General features: G+C 37.4%; 1 protein-coding gene across 3 annotated transcripts in view; it reads left to right on the forward strand.

The window, feature by feature from the left end:
- Positions 1-21609, forward strand: part of kcnh4b (potassium voltage-gated channel, subfamily H (eag-related), member 4b) — a 37919-nt gene that overhangs the window by 4619 nt on the left and 11691 nt on the right. For all 3 annotated transcript variants that reach the window (XR_012341411.1, XR_012341412.1, XM_073828007.1), the window contains exons 2-10: positions 882-1115; positions 5116-5247; positions 6298-6428; positions 11659-11899; positions 12090-12247; positions 13201-13408; positions 16114-16308; positions 18930-19129; positions 21051-21300. Coding sequence is in view for 1 of the 3 variants with exons in the window: in XM_073828007.1 (XP_073684108.1) it covers positions 882-1115; positions 5116-5247; positions 6298-6428; positions 11659-11899; positions 12090-12247; positions 13201-13408; positions 16114-16308; positions 18930-19129; positions 21051-21300 (1749 nt within the window). In the remaining 2 variants the exon portion in view is untranslated. The remainder of the gene's footprint in view (positions 1-881; positions 1116-5115; positions 5248-6297; positions 6429-11658; positions 11900-12089; positions 12248-13200; positions 13409-16113; positions 16309-18929; positions 19130-21050; positions 21301-21609) is intronic.

Here is a 21609-nt window from a genome sequence, read left to right on the forward strand (position 1 = left end):
GACAGAGTTTAGGCACTTCTGCTCTAGTCAGATGCTGTCAGCTGTTTGTCGAATTCTGCATTATTGCTTTGTATATCCACAGTTTCAGCTCTTCCAGTTTCTCTGTTTAAATGCCGAATACAGACTACTGCCACCTACTGTTATGAGAGAGTTATGTTCTCTCAGGTAAATGCAGAGCATTCACGCCAATTGGCCGTTGGCTGTATTTTGCCTGGTTTGTTCTCGTGCAACTTTTTTGCCTCAACGCAGGTGATGTGAGGCAACGCAAGGCGATGACACAGTTGGTTTTCCTCAGTGATAGTTCTTTGGCATCAATTTGGTGTGTCCCTTCCCTAATATCCTCCAGTACTTTGACCCTACCAAACCTTTTATTTTCAAAGTGAATTCAAGAATGATTTTGAAGACATTTATTATCTTGTGCAGGTGTTGGACGGATAAACTCTGCAGGACAGTGGCCCTCCAGAATTGAAGTTGCCCTGCTGTTGACTGTCCATTTGACCTACCAAAGAAATCCAATAGATTCACGTTCTATAACACCCCCAAATTATTTTGGACTAGGGTAGCTATAAGTTAACACATACTTCATCTTTGGTGAAGTGTATACTGATGTTGTGTATACAAAAAGTACAAAGTATATTTTAAAAAAAGTATGTTTTTATACATCAAAGTGTACCAACAGAAACAACTTACAGTATATCTCACTTTGCACTAATATTATTAAACTAATACCAGAAATACATCACGAGACTTGGAGTCAATTGGGTATTCATTCAGAAATTATGAATCCATACAACAACAATACTGCACAAAACACAAACTTAAAACTAGCTTTAGAAAGTTATTCACAATATTAATAACCCTGATCTTTCTTCTGTTGACAGACAGCAACTTCCTCCTTGGAAATGCTCAGGGTCAACGTGGCTATCCCATTGTGTATTGTTCCGATGGATTCTGTGAGTTGACGGGGTTCGGACGAACAGAGGTGATGCAGAAGAACTGCAGCTGTCATTTCCTATATGGCTCGGGCACTAGTGAGCAGGTTGCTCAGGGTGTGGAGAAAGCACTAGAGGGCAAAGAGGAGTACCAGGCTGAGGTGGAGTTCTACAAGAAGGATGGTAATAATACTCTGATACTCCAGACTATTAGAATACTAGAGTATATGCATGCAAGTGTCTTAGAGCAGCGAACAGCCAATTTAATACAGCAGCCCCAAAATATCCTGGTGTAGATTGTGAGGAATTTCTAATGACTGAGTTCCCTTACAGTACATTGATGGCTCTCAATTTCTTAAAACCATCCCATTGCTATGCACATTTTTATCTGACAGAAATAACAGCACTCTTCTAGTAAGCTGATGATCTAAATCAGGTGTGTCAGATAATAAGGACACACAAAATGTGCAGTGCCTGGGGGTGGGTGAGGGGTTGAATGGAAATGGGAACCACTGCCCTACTTCATCTACAGTATGTCACTGTGACTTTGAGAAAAGCACTGTACTGCATTTTGCTGTATTGTCTGTGTTATGACATAGATTTGGAATTACTGTTATTGTAACTACTTATTATAATTTGTAACGGAAAATTGATTCCCGACTGAACAACTTTGTGACAAAGATACTGTTTTCCTGTTTACTATAACATAAAGCTGCTTTGAAGCAATCTGTTGTATAAAGTTCTGCAATAATACACCTGACGTGATTTAAAAAACAAACAAACAAACAAAAAAAACAATAAGAGTAGTGTTAGCTAATCTTCTCACTACACTACTGTTCCGGGTGTCTGCCATTTTCATTTTTAGCAATGTCAAGTAAAGATTATTTCTATAGCATATGCTCAGATGAGGTAGCCATAGGTTTAGTGACAGTGTAGGAGTGACAAACAGCCCAATGTAGAGACAATAAAATGAGGCTGATGTTAATATATTTCTTGGTTCTAGCATGCACTCTACCTGCTGCATTTTGAACAAGCTCGAGCTTATTTATAGAGCCTGCATGACATCCACTCAATAAAGCATTAGAATAGTCTAGAGTTGAGGTCATAAACGCATGAATAATTTTTCAGCATTAAAAACAGCATATGGCTATAGTTGGGTAATGTAATCACTCCTAAGGTAAAAAAAAAGGCTGTTCTATGAACACTGGCAATGTGATTCATTTGATTATTCATTCATCATCAAAAGTCCTTAACCTGTAGTAGACAATGTAACAAAACCATGATTGTGCAGCAAATTATATTCTAACAGTTTTTGTTTGTAAGTGTTTGGTCCAATAATTAAAATCCCTGTTCTGTAAGAATTCAAAAGAAAGAAATTACTAGCTTTCCAGCATTAATTATCTTTAATACACTCTGCTAAATTGGAAAATTGATGAGTTTTGTCAAGTCGTGAGGAAATATAATGTGAAAAAATGTTTGTCACACAAAACTATCTCACACAAACAAGGACCAGAGTAATCAGAGTGTAATACCCAAGTTAATGGAACAAGATATTATAAATTTGTAAGTTTCAGACATAATTTAAATTTCACAATAAAAAGAACCATCCATTTGTTCCTTAAAGTACTAAATCTCTGTAGGGTCGGTGAGGGAAACACTAAATATTTCTATTACAAGTAAACTCCATGTTTTCCATTTCTCACTCCCCAAACAGATGTGGGACCAACCTGCTCTGACTGTGCACAGAGAAAGAGAAAACAGACACTCAAAAAACCTGCTTTTTGATTCAATCAAAGTCAATCCACACACCACACCACTAACTCTCACCTAGAACGACATAAACACAAGTAGAGTGATACAAAGTGTGAAACCCAGTGCTGTTAACCTCTAAATCACATTTGAGGAATGATTATTATTGTTATTAATGTGTTTTATTCCAAGTATTTATTTATTTTTGTTCTTTTCTTTCTTTTTTTTTTCTTTAAAAGCCCTTGAGTGTAGAACAATACTTTTATTTATTAGTTTAGGCAGACAGACAGATCTGGCTATCAAAAAAAAAAAAGGCTGTAAAAAAGACTTTAACCCATAAAAAAAGACTTTCACCTGATGTGATCAAACTGCTGGTGGGAAAAACATCGGCAAGCAATTGTATAGTGATTATTTTCACCAACATAGGGATAATTGATGCTCTTGTCCAGGTTCTTTATTGCTAAAATAGCGGTGCGTGACCAAGTAATCAGTAGGCTACTGTTTATAACAAGGCCTAAACAGAATGTGGAATTGTTTTGTACACAATTTTGAATGGGAACTCATTGATTACCTTCTCATTGTAAAATAAGGATGCTAAATTACAGCCCAAAATAAATACCTAGTTCTGCCATGAAACTCTAGATGACCCAGGCTGACGGGTTGTTAATGTAACTGATGATATCACAGAGTTATACGACTTGGCACAAGCTGATTGGTTCATGTTTTGTACGCAACCAATGGGCTTGCAGCTTGCAGCTATTTAAATGGCTGGTAGCATTCACTTGGGCATTTCACAGCGCACTATCAGGGTTCCTCTGAAACCCTCCACCTTCCCCAGCTACACCTGTATAGATCTGCTACGGGTTATTTTATGCTATTTGTGCAGCAGCAGTATGTCTTAAATACTCACAGTATCACCATATGCTTTGGCAGTAGCAAGCAGTAGTAAAGATCTATTTCTAAAAGCACAACATTTAAAAAAAGTTTAAAACGTTGTAATTACTATACAGTGTGTTTACAGTTTGTGAAAACAAATATATCGTCCCCGTTTTTAAATTTATAGATCGTCAGATAGACATCAAGCTTTCAACTATATTTTAACCACTGAACTAGGAAAATGCTCCCAGTTTCAATTTCATAAATCTGGTAACCCTAATTAAAGTTCACTTCCAGAATAAAAATGTCCTGATAACTCATACCCCCATGTAATCCAAGACGTTCATGTATTTCTGTCTTTAGTTGCACAAAAATTAAGATTTTTAAGGAAAACCTTAGAAGATTTTTGTTTCCATATAGTGGACTTTAGTGAAGGTACAAATTACAGTTTCAGTGCAGCTTCAAAGGGGCTCTATACAATCCCAGCTGAGGAATAAGGGTCTTATATAGCGAAGCAATTAGTAATTTTGTTAAAACCCTATAAATTTATATACACTTTTAACCACAAATGCTTGCACCAGCCCGACCTCAGGCATTACAGAATCATGTTGGAAAAGGTCACGCTTGTTGTAGACAGACGATTCGACCCAGTATTTACAAAGCAAACATACAAAGAAAGTCAAAATGACAAAAAATAAATAAAAAATAAATACAATAAAATAGGTAAAACAGACAATTTTGAAGTTGGAGGTTAAGATGAGATGGAGTTTTTCACCCTACCCTACCTTTTTGAACCAAAGTACACAGACAAAGAACTAACCATGCGTGACCTTTCCAACATGATTATGTAATGCATAAAGACATATGTGCATCACAGAGCTAGTGCACGATGAGCATGTCTTTAAAAAGTATATACATTTTTATTTTTATTTTTTAGAAAATGACTACACATTGACTATTTGTTCGCTACACAAATAAAAGTGCTTAAAAAGGTTCTTCACAGCGATGCCATTGAAGAACCATTTTTGGTTCCACAAGGAACCATTCAGTCAAAGGTTCTTCAAAAAACCATCTCTTACTTATCTTTTTTATAATCTGAAGAACCTTCTTTCACCACAAAGAACCTTTTGTGAAACAGAAAGGTTCTTCAGATGCTTCAGGTTCTTAATGGCATCGTGAAGCACCTTTATTTTTATGAGTGTAGATAAGACCCTTATGTCTCAGCCGGGATCGTGTAGAGCCATTTGAAGCTGCATTGAAACTGCAATTTGGACCTTCACCCGATGGCCACCATCTTTGCTACTAAAGATAGAAGGACATGAACATCTTGAATCACATGCGGGTGAGTAAATTATCAGGAAATTTTAATACTGGAAGTGAACTTGTCCTTTAATATTGAAGCTTATTTTTAATTGTTTCAATAACACCACTCAAATACTATAATGTAGCTCTTCTGAACTTTTTTTATTGATATGTCAGAAAGTATATTTTTATGATGTATAGTAACTGTTTTATGTCTATGTGTAATTCTGCAACTGTCTTTGATTTGTTTTCACAGGAAGTTCATTCTGGTGTCTGTTGGACATTGTGCCCATCAAAAATGAGAAGGGGGAGATGGTGCTTTTTCTATTTTCATTCAAGGATATCACAGAAACAAAAGACAAGAGCCATCACAGCAGCAGAACTAATGGTAATGTCTACACTACAAACATTAGTTTCACTAGTCATTTTTAATCTGGCAAAATAAATATCCTAGAAAACACTTACAATTGGTTGTAGACATTGGATAGGAAATAAATAATGATGATAATAAAAATTCCATAAGATCAAAGTATAGCTTTTGGGAAACCTTTTTTTTTTAAGTGACTAAGCAGGAAGATGAGCTTCCAGAAAAAAAAATTAAATTCTTTAGATAGCAGTTTAACCAATTTAGTGTGAAAGCCAACATCACATGCCAAATGGTGTAAAGGGATAATATAATCAATAGTCTTCACAGGAATTGGGAGTTGCAACTACAAAACACATACAGTGGTGTAAAAAACCTCTATATGTGTTTATTTTTTTGCATGTTTGTCACACTTTAATGTTTTAGATCATCAAACAAATTTAAATATTAATCAAAGATAACACAAGTAAACACAACATGCAGTTTTTAAATGAAGGATTTTTTTTATGAAGAGAAAACAAAATCCAAACCCACATGGCCCCAAAAAGACCCCAAAACAACATCTAAAGAACTGCAGGCCTCTCTTGCCTTAGTTAAGGTCAGTGTTCATGACTCCACTATAAGAAAGAGACTGGGCAAAAATGGCCTGCATGGCAGAGTTCCAAGACGAAAACCGCTGCTGAGCAAAATGAACATAAAGGCTCGTCTCAGTTTTTCCAGAAAACTTCTTGATGATCCCCAAGACTTTTGGGAAGGTCTGGGCGATGTTTTGCTGGGTAGGGTAGCCCAACCAGTTATTAAGTTATTAAGTTATTAAGTTTGAGGGACACAACTGCATGTTGTGTTTACTTGTGTTATCTTTGATTAATATTTAAATTTGTTTGATGATCTGAAACACTAAAGTGTGACAAACATGTAAAAAAATAAAAAAATCAGAAAGGGGGCCAACACTTTTTCACACCACTGTAACTGCTAAAACATGGATGCACTGACATAATCATACATAGACATGTTAGACCAATTTTAATGTTTGTAACCTTTCAAGGCTGTTAATGTTGTTTTCATTTTGTGCAGATAATAAGCCATTCAAAATGCCCACTGGAAACTCTCAGTTCAGTAAAACCAGAAGGAGGGGTCACACCATGATTTACCATCTAACCAGTCAGTTTACCCGTGACAGCAAAAATGATGTCAACTTAGGCCGGGTGAGTAAATGTATGAATTCTGTACTAAAACTGTGAAAGTCCATTAAAACTATCAGGGGATTGTTAGTTACAATTACTGTAAAGCACAGGATCTGTCCAGGATCCCATTTTCCGATGACCTTTTGACACAGGAAATGTTCAAGCAGTGTGAAAGGTGCAGGCCAGAATTATAAAGAATGTCTAATCCTCCATGTCACATGGCCACGGCAGAACAGGAGGCTGGATTGGCAGGTCACATTTCCGATCGCTCCTGTGAACAGATGGTCATGTTTTCAGCACAACTTCACTCTCAGCAGAGCCACCTGCCTTCACTCCATCAAACTCCAACTGGCTGAGAGAAAAATAGGCAAACAAGAGCATCACAAACAGGGCTCAACAATAAGGTTTTTTTTTCAGTTCAGATTTGAATGTGTCCTACACATATTTTTAGTTGCTCCATCACAAAAAAATAAAAATTCTCTTAGCAACATGTGTCAGAAACCTTTGTAATTTTTAATAAATCATAATTTACTGTGATGACTGAATATTCTAGAGCTAACATGTAACTTAAACATTTATACTTTTGCTGCAAATACTTTTGATTACTCAGGGTTGTGTTTATGCTCAGTAAATACTGTATTGATTTGGCTTCGTTGGCCTGTGCCTTTCAGAGTTTACTTGGGCTCCTTCAAATCTGATGCCATGGTTCTTAGTAGGAAAAACGTGGACTGCCTGCTTTGGGTAGGGAGATTCTTTCTTAAGTAGAGGAGTTCAAGTACCTCAAGGTCTTGTTCAGGAGTGACAGTTGGTTGAAGCATGAGATTGACAGGTGGATTGGTGCTGTAGCAGCAGTAGTGCAGTTTTTGTACCGGACCATCATGCTGGAGAATTTTTAAAGGTTATTTTCCTCATTTCTGTCACCGATGAAGTTTGTCTTCTTTGGCTTGCTTAGTTGGAGAGACTCAACTTTTGGAAGTATTATCGACTTGATTATACAGACACTGTTGGAAGAGAACTGAACTGAGTGGATGGTTAACTGACTTTAACTGAAACATTGACTGTTTACTGTTGTTCTCTTTTCAAAACTGCTTTACAGAAGAAGTAAATTTGTTTGGATTTCTGACCTGCTAATTTTCCTTGATAACACTGAAAAGCTGTTTTGACACAATCTGTAGTGTATAAAGCACTATATACAGTGCATTGCAAAAATATTCAAACCCCTTCTTTTCTTTTTTTCAAGTTTTGTTGTGTTGCAGCCTTATGTTAAACTACTTTAAATAACTTCTTTTCACATCAATCTACACTCCATTCACCATAATAGGGAAAAAAAACATGTAACAACTTTGCAAATTCATTAAAAATAAAAAACTGAAATGATTCCATTGCATAAGCATTCAAGTATTCATAACCTTTTTGGGACACTTCAAATTTAGATCAGAAGCAATTATATTGCTTGTAGATGTTACTAAACTTTGAGAGGAGTTAACCTGTGGCAAATTTAATTGAATGGGTATGATTTGGAAACGTGCATACCTCTCAATAAAAGGTCTAACTGCTAAAAATGCATATCAAAGCCAAACCGACCATCAAAAAAATAGAAGAAGTTTGGAACAACTAGGACTCTTCCTAGAGCTGGCCTCTTGGCCAAACTGAGCAGTCAATGGAGAACGATCTTGGTTAAACTGGTGACCAAGAAGCTGATGGTCACTCTAGTTGAGATCCATGATTGTATATGCAGATGGGACAAACTTACAGAAGGACAAATCTGGGCTTTATGACAGTGTGGCAAGACTCAATCTTCTCTTCAGTAAAGACACATGAAAACACACTTGAAGTTCACAAAAAAGCATCTTAAGGACGCTCAGTCTGTGAGAAACAAGAGTCTCTGGTCTGATGAACCTTAATCATATTTGCCAAGCATCATATTTGAAGGAAAGCAGGCATTGTTCATCATCTGCAGAGTACCATTCCAAAAGTAATATGTGCTGGTAGTAGCCTCATGCTGTGGGGCTGTTTTTCAGGGACTTGTCTAAGTAGAAGAAAAGCTCAATGCACCAAAATATTGCTTGAACCCAATTAAATATTTCTGGAGAAACCTGAATGTGCATCTGCTCCCATCCAAGCTGACAGAGCTTGAGAGGTGAAGAGATGAGGAGAAGAATGGCATATTATTTCCAAATGATGATGATCAAAGCTTGTCGCATCATACCCAAAAATACATGAGGCTTTAACCAAGTACTGAGTTATGCAATACTTATGCAATGTATTTATTTCACCTTTTTAAATTAAAAAAATCTGCAAAGTTGTCCCAAATCAGTTTTTTGCTTTGTCATTATGTTGTATGGAGTGTAGATTGATGTGGAAAACATAAGGCTACAACATAAAACATGAAAAAAATGAAGGGTTTTGAAAACCAGTCTTAAGTAGCACAGGTACTGTATATTTGTAGCAATAGCCAAAAATACATTGTATGGGTCAAAAATATAGATTTTTCTTTTATGCCAAAAATCATTAGGATATTAGATAAAGATCATATTCCATGAAGATATTTTGTAAATTTCCTACCGTAGATATATCAAATCTTCATTTTCGATTAGTAATGTGCATTGCTAAGAACTTTAATTGGACAACCTTTAAGGCGATTTTCTCAATATTTAGATTTTTTTGCACCCTCAGATTCCAGAGTTTCAAATAGTTGTATCTCAGCCAAATATTGTCCTATCCTAATAAAGCCACACATCAATGGAAAGCTTATTTAGTCAGATGACCATATCACTGGTTTTGTAGTCCAGGGTCACATATGGCCATCCTTACTCAGCCTACTGCCATGTGACCTGGTCACGAATAAGCAGTGGAAAATGGATGTGTGAATGGGTGGATGTCCTTATAGAAATCCAGGTTCCAGTCCCATCTTTTTCTTCAACGTGGAAGTAAGCCAATAGGTGAGGCTTCCGGTTCATTATCCGCTATAGCGAGAAGAATAACAATGTGCAGTAAATGGTAAAACTTTGCACTACAAACCAGTGTGTTCATAATTTAGATAATGCATTAATATAATATGGTAAGACACACCAATTTGCAATATAAAGCAGCAAAACAAGCTGTTTTGTATAGCTAAAATAGCTGGATGTGGATGAGAATGGACCCATGAAATTTACATGGCTGTGCCCGTTCTTACGGAAAAATTTGAAACAGTATATGTCAGCCAGCTGCACTCTTAAAAATAAAGGTTCCAAAAGGGCGTTTTTGCAGTGATGCCATAGAAGAACCATTTTTGGTTCCCCAAAGAACCTTTCAGTGAACAGTTCCTAAAAGAACAATTTTGAAGAACATTTTAAAAATCTAAAGAACCCTTTTCAACTATAAAGAACCTTTTCTGCATCTCAAAGGTTCCATGGATGTTCTTCAAGGAACCATTGATGCAAATAAAGAGCTTTTATTTTTAAGAGTGTAGATGTTCAATATAAATAGAGCAAACAAATGTTTATAATTTCAAATGCTTATGATAACTTCAGCCACATAAAGTGGAAAAGATAGCGTTAGGGCCATTTATTTAGCATTATGGCGGATCAGTGACCTCAATTCAAATCAGTTACATTGTCCATGAGCAGCAAAAACTAACCATACTAACAATCTGAAAATGTGTAGAAATTTCAAATGTGACAATCACAGACATATCACCTATCCCAAAAGGTTCGGGATCTTCCCACATATTGTTAGCAGCTCCCAGATGCAAGCAATTTATATATAATATAGTGGAAATAGAGCAAGTGAGCGAGAGAGAAGCCCTGTTTTCAGGGTATGAAACCCTTTTTTGGCAATTCAATCACAAGCTGTCAGCTAAAATGTGTCTCACAAGAGAGTACTGCATTTTTTTCCCATTTCAAGTCCTAGTCACTCACTGTCCTAGATGACATTTTACTATTACTATTTAAATGAATATTGACAGAATCCCAGAACACAATATCTTTAGAGAGACTATTTAAAGACATGAGGTTCAGTGTTGTTCAGTGACATCATGGGTCTATTCTTTAATCTTAATGAAGAGTGTGGCAGATGAGAGCAAGGAGGATTAGAAACCACATGACTTGCTGCTTCAAACTAATCATGACAAAAGACCATGAGCTTGACCCTTGCTCCGACCTCTGTGATGTAAAAGTTAAATTAAAGAAACACCAAGGTTTATCATCTGTCATGCAATGTCCTTGCAGATGAAGATTAAATGTAGTTTCTTGTTGTTTACTGAATAACAACAGACTGTTCTGTCAGTTCTGCTTCTCTATCTCTATTAGTGATCAAAGATAATGTTAAGACTTTGCTAAAACAGTATGCCAGTAAGTAATTTTTGTGATATTTGAACAGCAGAACTTGACTTTATTCATCAGGAATTGATTGGACTGTCAAACTGTCCCTGTATGACTCAGGGGAGTGATTGTAAAATATGAAGAAAGAGTCAGTACGAAATTCGAGATGACAGACAGGACAATTCTAAGGTCTCTGGTCAGATGGGTGGCTCAGTCTTGTATAATTTTTTTACATTTTATTTTAGAACATGTATGTGTTTTATATATTTACATAGAAAACAGTTATTTTAAATTATGTAACATTTAAAATTGTTGCTATTTTATTGTATTTTTGATCAAATAAATGCAGCTGGTAGTGACTGGTAGTGTAGTGTAAAGTAACCTAAAGTAGTTAATGTGGTATGAACAAACTTAATGAGTCAATCTTAAAGGGTTAGTTCACCCAAAAATTACAATAGCCCATTATTTACTCATCCTCAAGGCATCCTAGGTTTATATGACTTCCTTCTTTCAGATGAAGGCAATCGGAGGTATACCTCCAAGGTTTATAATGGCAATGGGTGGGTTTTTCTCTTCAACAGTCCAAAACAATTTCAATAAAGTGCATCCATCCACAATAAAAAGTGTTCCAAACTCCTCCTGTAGCAAATTGGTGCAATTGCATTCAACTGAAAGAAGGAAGTCATATACATCTAGGATGCCTTGAGGGTGAGTAAATAATAGGCTAATATTTATTTTTGGGTGAACTAACCCTTTAAGGAAAGGAAACAAATGTGAGATTACTGTAGTTTTTTTTTTCTCATGGAAAGCATTTAAGAAGCAGGAGACCTTAGCAAAACTCTTCTCTAAATCTCATTGCTGCCTTGAAGAAGTTGAGATATTAAAAGAGAACTCATCTCTGAATTTCTTTTTGCTCTCATTCCTCAATCTCTGTCTCTCTCCCTCAGGACATGTTTGAAAAACCATCCCTGCCTGAGTACAAAGTGGCAGCAGTCCAGAAGTCTCGATTCATTCTGCTGCATTACAGTGTGTCCAAGGCATTGTGGGATTGGATGATTCTACTGGCTACATTCTATGTTGCTGTGACCGTGCCGTACAATGTGTGTTTCACAGCGTACAGCGATATGGAGACTGCAGGCAGGAGCACGATAGTTAGCGACATCGCAGTTGAAATGCTTTTTATTCTGGGTGAGTATACTCAAAAAAAAAACTTTGAGTGACCTTATCATTACACATAAACACATAAAACTTTAATTACCACCTGTGATATACAGTATGTGTGTATATATTCTTCAAAAGACATGTGAAGTAAAAACAAGTTAAAAAAATAAAAACTGAGACTTCAGAGAAAATGTCATTAATCTACAATCTCTTTCAGATATCATTCTTAACTTTCGCACAACCTACGTGAGTCAGTCGGGGCAGGTGGTGTACGAGCCTCGCTCCATCTGTCTGCATTATGCTACCACGTGGTTCTTCGTGGATCTGGTGGCCGCACTGCCCTTTGACCTGCTCTATGCATTTAACATTACTGTTGTAAGTTCCCATGTGTGAATGTGGAAACCATTTTTTTTTTCAATATTATGGCCCTTTACTAAAAAAGTTCTGTGATGGTACCATGATCTACATACACCGATCAGGCATAACATTATGACCACTGACAGGTGAAGTAAATAACACCGATTATCTCTTTATCACGGTACCTGTTACTAGGTGGGATATATTATGCAGCAAGTGAACATTTTGGCCTTAAAGTTGATGTGTTAGAAGCAGGAAAAATGGGCAAGCGTAAGGATTTGAGTGAATTTGACAAGGACCAAATTGTGATGACTAGACAACTCGGTCAGAGCAAAACTGCAGCTCTGATGTTTCCTTTGGGCAATGTTCTGCTGGGAAACCTTGGGTCCTGCCATCCATGTGGATTTTACTTTGACATGTACCTCTTACCTAACCCTTGTTGCAGACCATGTACACTCTTTCATAGAAACGGTATTTTCTGGTGGCCTCTTTCAGCAGGGTAATGTGCCCTGCCACAAAGCAAAAATGGTTCAGGAATGGTTTGAGGAGCACAACAAGAAGTTTGAGGTGTTGACTTGGCCTCCAAATTCTTCAGATCTCAATCTAATCAAACATCTGTGGGATGTGCTGAACAAACAAGTCCGATCCTCGGAGGACCCACCTCACAACTTAACCTCAGGACCTAAAGAATCTGCTGCTAATATCTTGGTGACAGATACCACAGCACACCTTCAGGGGTCTAGTGGAGTCCATGCCTTGACGGGTACCAAAATGAGGATCAACAAAATATTAGGAAGGTGGTCATAATGTTATACCTGATCGGTGGATATGTGCCATGTACAGAATGACTACCATGTTTGTTTACCATGGTATTTTAGTTAGTTTTTTGAAGAATTAAATCAAATAATGTGATTACAAGGTATTAATATTTACAAAGGCTATTGACACTTACATGTTTGTGCTTGTTCAAGACATCTCTAGTTCACCTGCTGAAAACTGTGCGATTGTTGCGTCTGTTAAGACTGCTGCAGAAGTTGGACAGATACTCGCAGTACAGCGCAATGGTGCTTACACTGCTCATGTCGATGTTTGCTCTTCTGGCTCACTGGATGGCCTGCATCTGGTACATCATCGGGCGCAAAGAGATGGAAACCAATGCCAATGGAGCCTGGGACATTGGTGAGATATTCACACACTCTGTTAAGTCAAATAAATATTTGAAAGAGCTGCTTGGTGTTCTTAGTGAGTTTCCTTAAAAAGTATGACAGAACCAGATTTTGACTATCGGTATAAAGCCACAAGCTTATTCTGGCCAAGAACGCCCACTTAGGAATAGGATAGGAAGAGACCATCTGACTAATGTGTAAAGTGAAAAGGTTTTGTTCCTACATGCTGTTTAGGAGCAGCTATCATTAGTTTTACAAACCACAAAACTAGACGTGTGAAAAATAACTTCTCAAAAGTGAAAAACATTGATCATGTGACATTTACTGCAGTGAATTCCAAATAGTTGAGAATGTCATATAATGCACTAGTCTCTAATTGTGCCAGTATCAACTAATTGCCAAGGTAGTTCAAAATGTGAACATAGCAAAATTAACAAATGTACCAAATTTCTGTTTTGTTGGGTTTTCTATTATATTAGGTTTTGAACTTTTAACAGTTTTGACCTGCAGCTATGTAGAATTTTGGTGGTGGTTGTCTAAGTGAGATAAGAATTCATCTAATTTGAAATATGTCACTATTTTTATTTTTATTTTTTTGTGGCAAAACAAAGGAAAATTATCCATAGGTTAGCCCACATAGACTACTGGTATGCTCACTGAAAAGTATTGAGAAATACAACACCTTGCCAAAGTATTCATTCATTTTTTTTTCACATTTTGTTATGTTGCTGCCTAAGGTTAAACTACTTTAAATTACTTTTTTTCTCTCTACTTCAATCTACACTCCATACACCATAATAGCAATGCAAAAAACAGGGTTTTAACATTTGCAAATGTATTAAAAATTTAAAACTTAAATGATTCCATTGCATAAGTATTCATACCCATATCTGCGACAGTTGACATTTAGCTCAGGAGCATTCATATTGCTTGTTGTAGATGTTACTACACTGATCAAGCCACACATCTTAGAGAAGAGTTCAGAAAGAATTCTGCTGCATTGAAGGTTCACAGAAGCATGTAGTCTGTGTTACCCTTAATGGAAGAAGTTTGAAACAACCTGGACTCTTCCTATAACTAGCCTCCTGGCCAAACTGGAGAAGGGCCTTGGCTAGAGTGCTGACCAAGAACCTGATGGTTACTCTAGTTGAGCTCCATGATAATATGTGGAACATCAACAAACATCACTGCAACACTCCACCGATCTGGGCTTCATGACAGTGTGGCAAGACTCAAGCCTTTCCTCAGTGAAGACACATGAAAACACACTCAGAATTTTCAACTGTGAAAAACAAGATTTTCTGGTCTGATGAACCTCAATTCCAGTCATCATGTTTGAAGGAAACCAGACACTGCTTATCACCTTAAGAGTACCATCTCAACAGTAAAGTGTGGTGGTAGCACACATGCTGTTGAGCTGTTTTCAGTGGTAGGGACTAGGGTCTGAGGGACTAGTCAAAGTAGAACCAAAATATTGAGATAGCTTTAATGAAAACCCAGTCCAGAGCATTCAGAACCTCGGACTGGGCACAAGGTTCAACTTCCAACAGGACAGTAAGCCAAAGTTTATAGACAACTCTGTGAATGTCCTTGATTGGCCAGTCAGAGCTTGGGCCTGAACCCAATTATATATTTCTGGAGAAACCTGAAAATGTGCATCTACCCACATCTAAGCTGACAGAGCTTGAGAGGTGAAGAGGTGAGGAGAAGAATGGAAGATAAGTGCCAAATGCTGATGAGCAAAGCTTGTCGCATCATACCCAAAAATACTGTTAAGATGCTTCAGCTAAGTACTGAGTTAAGGGTATGAATACTTATGCAATGTACATATTTCAGTTTTTTTTAAATAAATTAATGAAGTTAAGACTTCTGTTTTTGCTTTGTCATTATGGTGTATGGAGTGTAGATGTGAAAAACAAAGTAATTTAAAGCAGTTTAACATAAGACAACAACATAACAAAACACGAAAAAATTAAGGAGTATGAATACTTTCACAAGGCACTTTAGGTCTTAGAGAGTCCAACTTGACTCGTTGACGATGTGTGCATTTTTCACAGTCAAGCGTGTGCAAGCTATTCATCATTTTTTGGCATGTATGAAGCTGGGGAAGAGTGCCTTGGAGCTTAGGGAGTTTGTGTCTGCCATCACGACATTGGGGACTTTTGCATGAGACAAGATGTCTTCAGTGCTGGCTGAAACACTGTGTGCCACAACAAGTAACTCGGTTCACAGTAAATGCTGCCGCTTACATCTCTGCGTGTGCTCTGAGTCAGAGTTGCTTATAACATGCATTTGGATAAGCAACATGTGCCAGGATGACTTTTTTCCATTTGCCTAATTTTTAAACTATTTTGTAAACACAGCACTTGCACCACATTTGTAAGGAAAAACATGTATATACTTGTCAACTAAACACAAAATCTTCATTTTTCCACCAAAACAGAAGCTTGGTGTTTTATTGTTGAAATAAATAAATATTTTTGAATATTTAAAAATTTACTTTTTACTTTTTGATCACTGAAATAGAGTTGTTCTATTAAAGAGTTTACTCTTTTGAACAGTGAATCCTATTAAAAAGCAACTATTTCTGTTGTAGGCATGTGAGTGTGTGTCTATGTAACAATATGAGATGTTCAAATCACAAACACCATATGGGTTTTTGGCCAAATCTTGCAGCGCTCACATGCAGTTTGACATTTGTTTCTTTCTTTCTGTTAGGCTGGCTACATGAGCTGGGCAGGCGTTTGGACAAGCCCTATCTGAACAGTACAGTTGGTGGTCCTTCGGTTCGCAGTGCCTACATCGCCTCTCTGTATTTCACCTTGAGCAGTCTGACCAGTGTGGGCTTCGGCAATGTTTGTGCCAACACTGATGCTGAGAAGCTTTTCTCTGTTTGCACTATGCTGATTGGGGGTAAGCAGTAATTAATGCAGTATTCTATCTAGACAATTTCATTCATAGCATTAGCTTTCTAGAATACCTGGTTCGCATTTTGTTTCAAGCATTCATTAATTCCTAGCATTTGTCACAGTTTTACAGTAATTGCTTACACACAGTGTCTAAAATACATGGCCCTTTTTTCTAAACTCTACAGACAAAACCCCAAAACACACACAACATGCAAAATGTCACCATCGCTTACAACACTTAATTAAAACTCTATTTAACAGTTTCCCCCAATTGTTTACAATGTGTTTCTATCGTCCCAAAACCAACCAAGTTTACAGAAAAACATAACTATTTTACAAGGTGGTGATTTTGTATGAATTTGTATGTCACTCATAAAACCACAAACGCAAAATGCCAAACTCTGCAAATCATCTTTTCTTATTCACTTAAAGCACAAACTAAACGCGAATGAACATCAGAACATATTTTATTTCAGCTGCGGAAAGATACCAAGACAGAATTGCAAATCTGTCATCAAGCTGTCAATCAACTCAAAACATTGCTCAACACAAAACATTACTCTGAATATCCCAGTAGGTTTATACCTTTTGCATTGTCAGTGTTACACTGTATACAGATTTACATAAACACACACACACACACACACACACACACACACACACACACACACACACACACACACACACATGTTGGGTTTACATGTTTTATGGGGACATTCCATAGGCGTATTGGTTTTTATACTGTACAAACCGTACTTTCTATCGCCCTACACCTACCCTACACCTAAACCTAGCCCTCACAGGAGATTGTGCACACTTTTACTTCATCAAAAAAACTCATTGTGCATGATTTATAAGCCTGTTTCCTCATGGGGACCTGAGAAATGTCCCCACAAGGTCAAAATCTACCTATATTCCTATCCTTGTGGGGACATTTGGTCCCCATAACGTGATGAATACCAGGTACACACACACACACACACACACACACACACACACATGTTGGGTTTACATGTTTTATGGGGACATTCCATAGGCGTAATGGTTTTTATACTGTATAAACCGTACTTTCTATCGCCCTACACCTAAACCTAGCCCTCACAGGAGATTGTGCATACTTTTACTTCATCAAAAAAACTCATTGTGCATGATTTATAAACCTGTTTCCTCATGGGGACCTAAGAAATGTCCCCACAAGGTCAAAATCTACTGGTATTCCTATCCTTGTGGGGACATTTGGTCCCCACAACGTGATGAATACCAGGTACACACACACACACACACATACAAACTCGAACAGATATAGTATTTCTAAAATGCAGTATCTTTCAACACTTCGCTGCCTTGGAATTATAAGGTTCTATCTGCATTTTGAGCATTTCTGAGATATTGAGCTTCAAAGTTGTTGTGTTTCATAGACTTCTGTAGATAGAAACCTTTTTGTTTTCTAAAAAAAGGCCCAAAATGTACACAGCTTACAAACTAAACATCTCATAATGTTAAGTTATCACAGAATAAGAATACTGTATTTGAATAACTCAGTTTAGGCAAAAATGTCAGATAGAACCTTATAATTCATAAGGCAGTGACTTTTATGATTATTGTGTATTTATTATGTAAAACATTCCGTATTCAACTGGAGAAAACCAGAAAAACATTCAGCAATATAAAGAGTTTTCTGTACAAAAAAAATCTCAAGGAATCTACTGAACGGATGAATCCAGCTTCTGAAATCATTCTTCACCATATGCCACATATGCCAACTTCATCATGTGCATACCTCATTGCCTGGAGAAGAGACACAAACGATGGTCCTGCACCTGCCCATATACATGTAGTCGCCATGTTGGGGGAAAAAAATTGGGGGGGGGGGGATAACTATGATGGCTTTTGAGACATTTATTAACAAAAATAAGTCTGTTGTCTGTTATTCTTAAGAAAATTCATGTCATGACAAGGGTCTATGAAAGGTAACTGTAGGAAACAGATCACTGCACCTGATTCTAAAGTCACAGGAAAGCACCACATGCTGTGATTAATCATTAATAGTTAAGAAACAGTGTTCTTAAAGGACACTTTAATGACAGATGTGTCATCAAAGCAGTGTCTGTGACTCCTCTGATCTATTCTAGAAATTAACATTGTCTTCTATGATGTGCAAAATAAATATCTCTGTTAACATCACAGAGTTTCTCCACAACCTGAACACAGCTAACAACAAATAATTATCACCATGTGAACAAATCACTCACCCATGAGTCAGAACCTCACACTGTAAAAAGTTTTCACCAGTTAAAAACTTTAGCAGCTGCATTGAAAATTTTAAGTTAAATCAACTTTAAAGTACCTAGTAATTTTAACTAATTTTATTGTCGTGAGTTGAAATGAATAGTAATTTTAAGTTGATTTAGCTTAAATTTTTAAGGCAGCTGCTGAACTTACGTTTTTAAGTTGAAACTGGTAAAAACTTTTTACAGTGCAGGATTTATAATAACAGCTACAAACAGGTTTATACTACTGTACATGTTTACCTGTTTAACATTGCATGTTTAATATTAGCCTGTTTATTGCCCTTATTGCTAGTTTGTGAGATTGTGAATCAGATTGGTTGTTTTTCTCACACAGCTCTGATGCACGCTGTGGTGTTTGGGAATGTAACAGCCATCATCCAGCGCATGTACTCACGTCGCTCACTATATCACACGCGCATGAAAGATCTGAAGGACTTCATTCGTGTTCACCGCCTGCCACAGCAGCTGAAACAACGCATGCTGGAATATTTCCAGACCACCTGGTCTGTGAATAATGGCATTGATGTCAATGAGGTGAGAAAGTGCTTGGCATTATCAAGTTTTTTTTCTTACTTATTTACATTTTATGTCAAATAATTTCAGTCTGTGCAGGGGTATTTTATTTAAAAGTATGTGCGTGGTCTGTTTCTCTTTGCTCTGCAAAGGTGGCACATAAGTCACATGTGTCATTTTTACAACAAGAAGGTGTTTACACATCTTTAACATAACCAGTGTTGTGTAGATTTCTTACAAATTGTAGTCTATTACTGATTACAGATTACTCAATGAAAAATGTCTTGTTATATGTTAGACAATACATTTTGGATTTGGATTAATTGAGTGGTGCCTTTGTCCCCAATCTCAGAAGCCCACTAATGTGGTTGATTGTCTAAGCCCTCCATTAGTCACAGACTCAAATATGTTTGCATTGCTGTTACTGTAACAGGACAAGAGAGGTTAGATTTAGAATCAGATCATGCCTGCTACACAGTTTGGGTATTGATGGGGTGAAGCCAGCATCCATCCACTGTTGACATGGAAACACTTTATTTCATAGCATAGCACTGTCTAGTAGATAAACCACCACCTGACCAACTCAGATAACCCATGTGATCCTTGCAAGCTCCACCTAAGGGATGAAATGTAAGCTCCACAGTTCTGGTTGAGGATGCCAATTTTCCTTTTCAGCAGATATTCTCCAAGGCAGAGTGTACAGAAGCTCCACCATCTTTGGAAAGAACTGGTGGAACAGTTCTTTTTTTTTAAGATATATTTTTGGCATTTTTTAGCTTTATTGTGATAGGACAGATCAGATAAGACAGGAAGCGAAGTGGGAGAGAGATAGGGGCGGGGGCGGGAAAGGTCCTTGAGTGGGGATTGGAACACGGGAAGCCTGGAGCGCAACAGCACTATATGTCAGTGCGCTGCCCACAAGGCTGTAGGCGCCAACAGTAGAACAGTTTTCTTCTGAATCTTTCAGATGACAAGATAAGGAAAGCACAATGAAGAGAATGTATTCATAGTACAGTACTGCAGTGACTACATACTGTCTTTAAATCTGACCCAGCATGACATTCATATGTGACCCAAGATTAGTCTGTGATGCTAAACTGTCAGCAATATAAGATTACGCATCCTTAGATTCACAGAAACAAACCAGTCCTCAGGATGGGCATGTGATAGGATTTATTTATGCGAGACCATCTTGAATTGGCATTCTCAATTCTCTTGAGTCCAGAACGGGTTTACTAAGCCAGACACATTCGGTACACAAGATAATGGGTACACAGGTTTGTTCATGAGATAAGGTTGAGTGGTGCTCACAAGTGAAGAGGAAAAGTCCTTTGTTAAAAGGAGTCTGTTGGTCTCGTTCGAAGTGTGTTTTTTCACCGGTTTTGGACTCCTCTGCAGAGTTGGAATGCCAGGTGAAGGGATTTTGGCAGAGATCTAGCTCAACATGGAGCAGAAAGCCCACAGGTTTGTGATGCTGCCTCTACTTTGGCGGTGAAATGTTTCATTAACTGTGACTGAGATGTGCTGAAACACTCTGAAAAGTCTTCCACAGTAACACTGAGCAATCAACTCATGACATTTACACAGCATCGACAATATTTTTGAGAATCAGGCTAAGATGATGATCTAGGAGCACCTGGCTGCTAAAAGAGCGTACCACTTCTTGTGTTCTGTGGACACCAAATCTGTTGTGTTGTATGGCTCCTGAAAGAGCTCAGGGTGCTGCCTTTTCTCAGCAGAATTTCGCCAAGGACACTTGATTTGATAAGCCACACAGTGTGTATAAGAGCATTAATTTAACAACACTCTTACAATACATAACTTTGGGGGTTAACATAAAATCCAGTCTCTTTTAGGACTGATATTCAAATCTAAAGTGTTTCTGTTTTTTTGTTTATTTTAAAGAATGGTAAAGAAGGTTTTCTGTTTTTTTTTTCTACAGCTCTTACATGATTTTCCTGATGAGTTGCGTGCTGATATAGCCATGCACTTGAACAAAGACATCCTGCAGCTGCCTGTGTTTGATGGTGCTAGTAGGGGTTGCCTGCGCTCTCTCTCCCTCCATATCAAAACCACTTTCTGTACACCGGGGGAATATCTCATCAGACAGGGGGACGCGTTGCAGGCCAACTACTTTGTCTGTTCTGGGTCACTGGAGGTTCTAAAGGACAGCATGGTCTTGGCTATTCTGGGTTTGTAACATTTCTTTGTTGCTTTTCTTCCTTTTGACTTGAACATTATGTATTGATTTTCCTTATGAAACGCTACATTGTTGATGTACTGTATGTTGATGGAATATTTCAGGTGTACCGCTGTCAATTACCACAGCAACTACTTTTGACTCAGACACCTTAATAGCACAAAACACAAAGTATATTTGAATAAAAATGTCTTAAATATACTTCTACTGGTCTATGTGGTCTACAGTACAACTACAGTGTTATACATTGGTAAACAAAATTAAATATTAGATTGAAATGAAAATGATTTGTAATAGAGTA

This window comes from Garra rufa, chromosome 22 (assembly GCF_049309525.1).
Source record: "Garra rufa chromosome 22, GarRuf1.0, whole genome shotgun sequence".
NCBI lineage: Eukaryota > Metazoa > Chordata > Actinopteri > Cypriniformes > Cyprinidae > Garra > Garra rufa.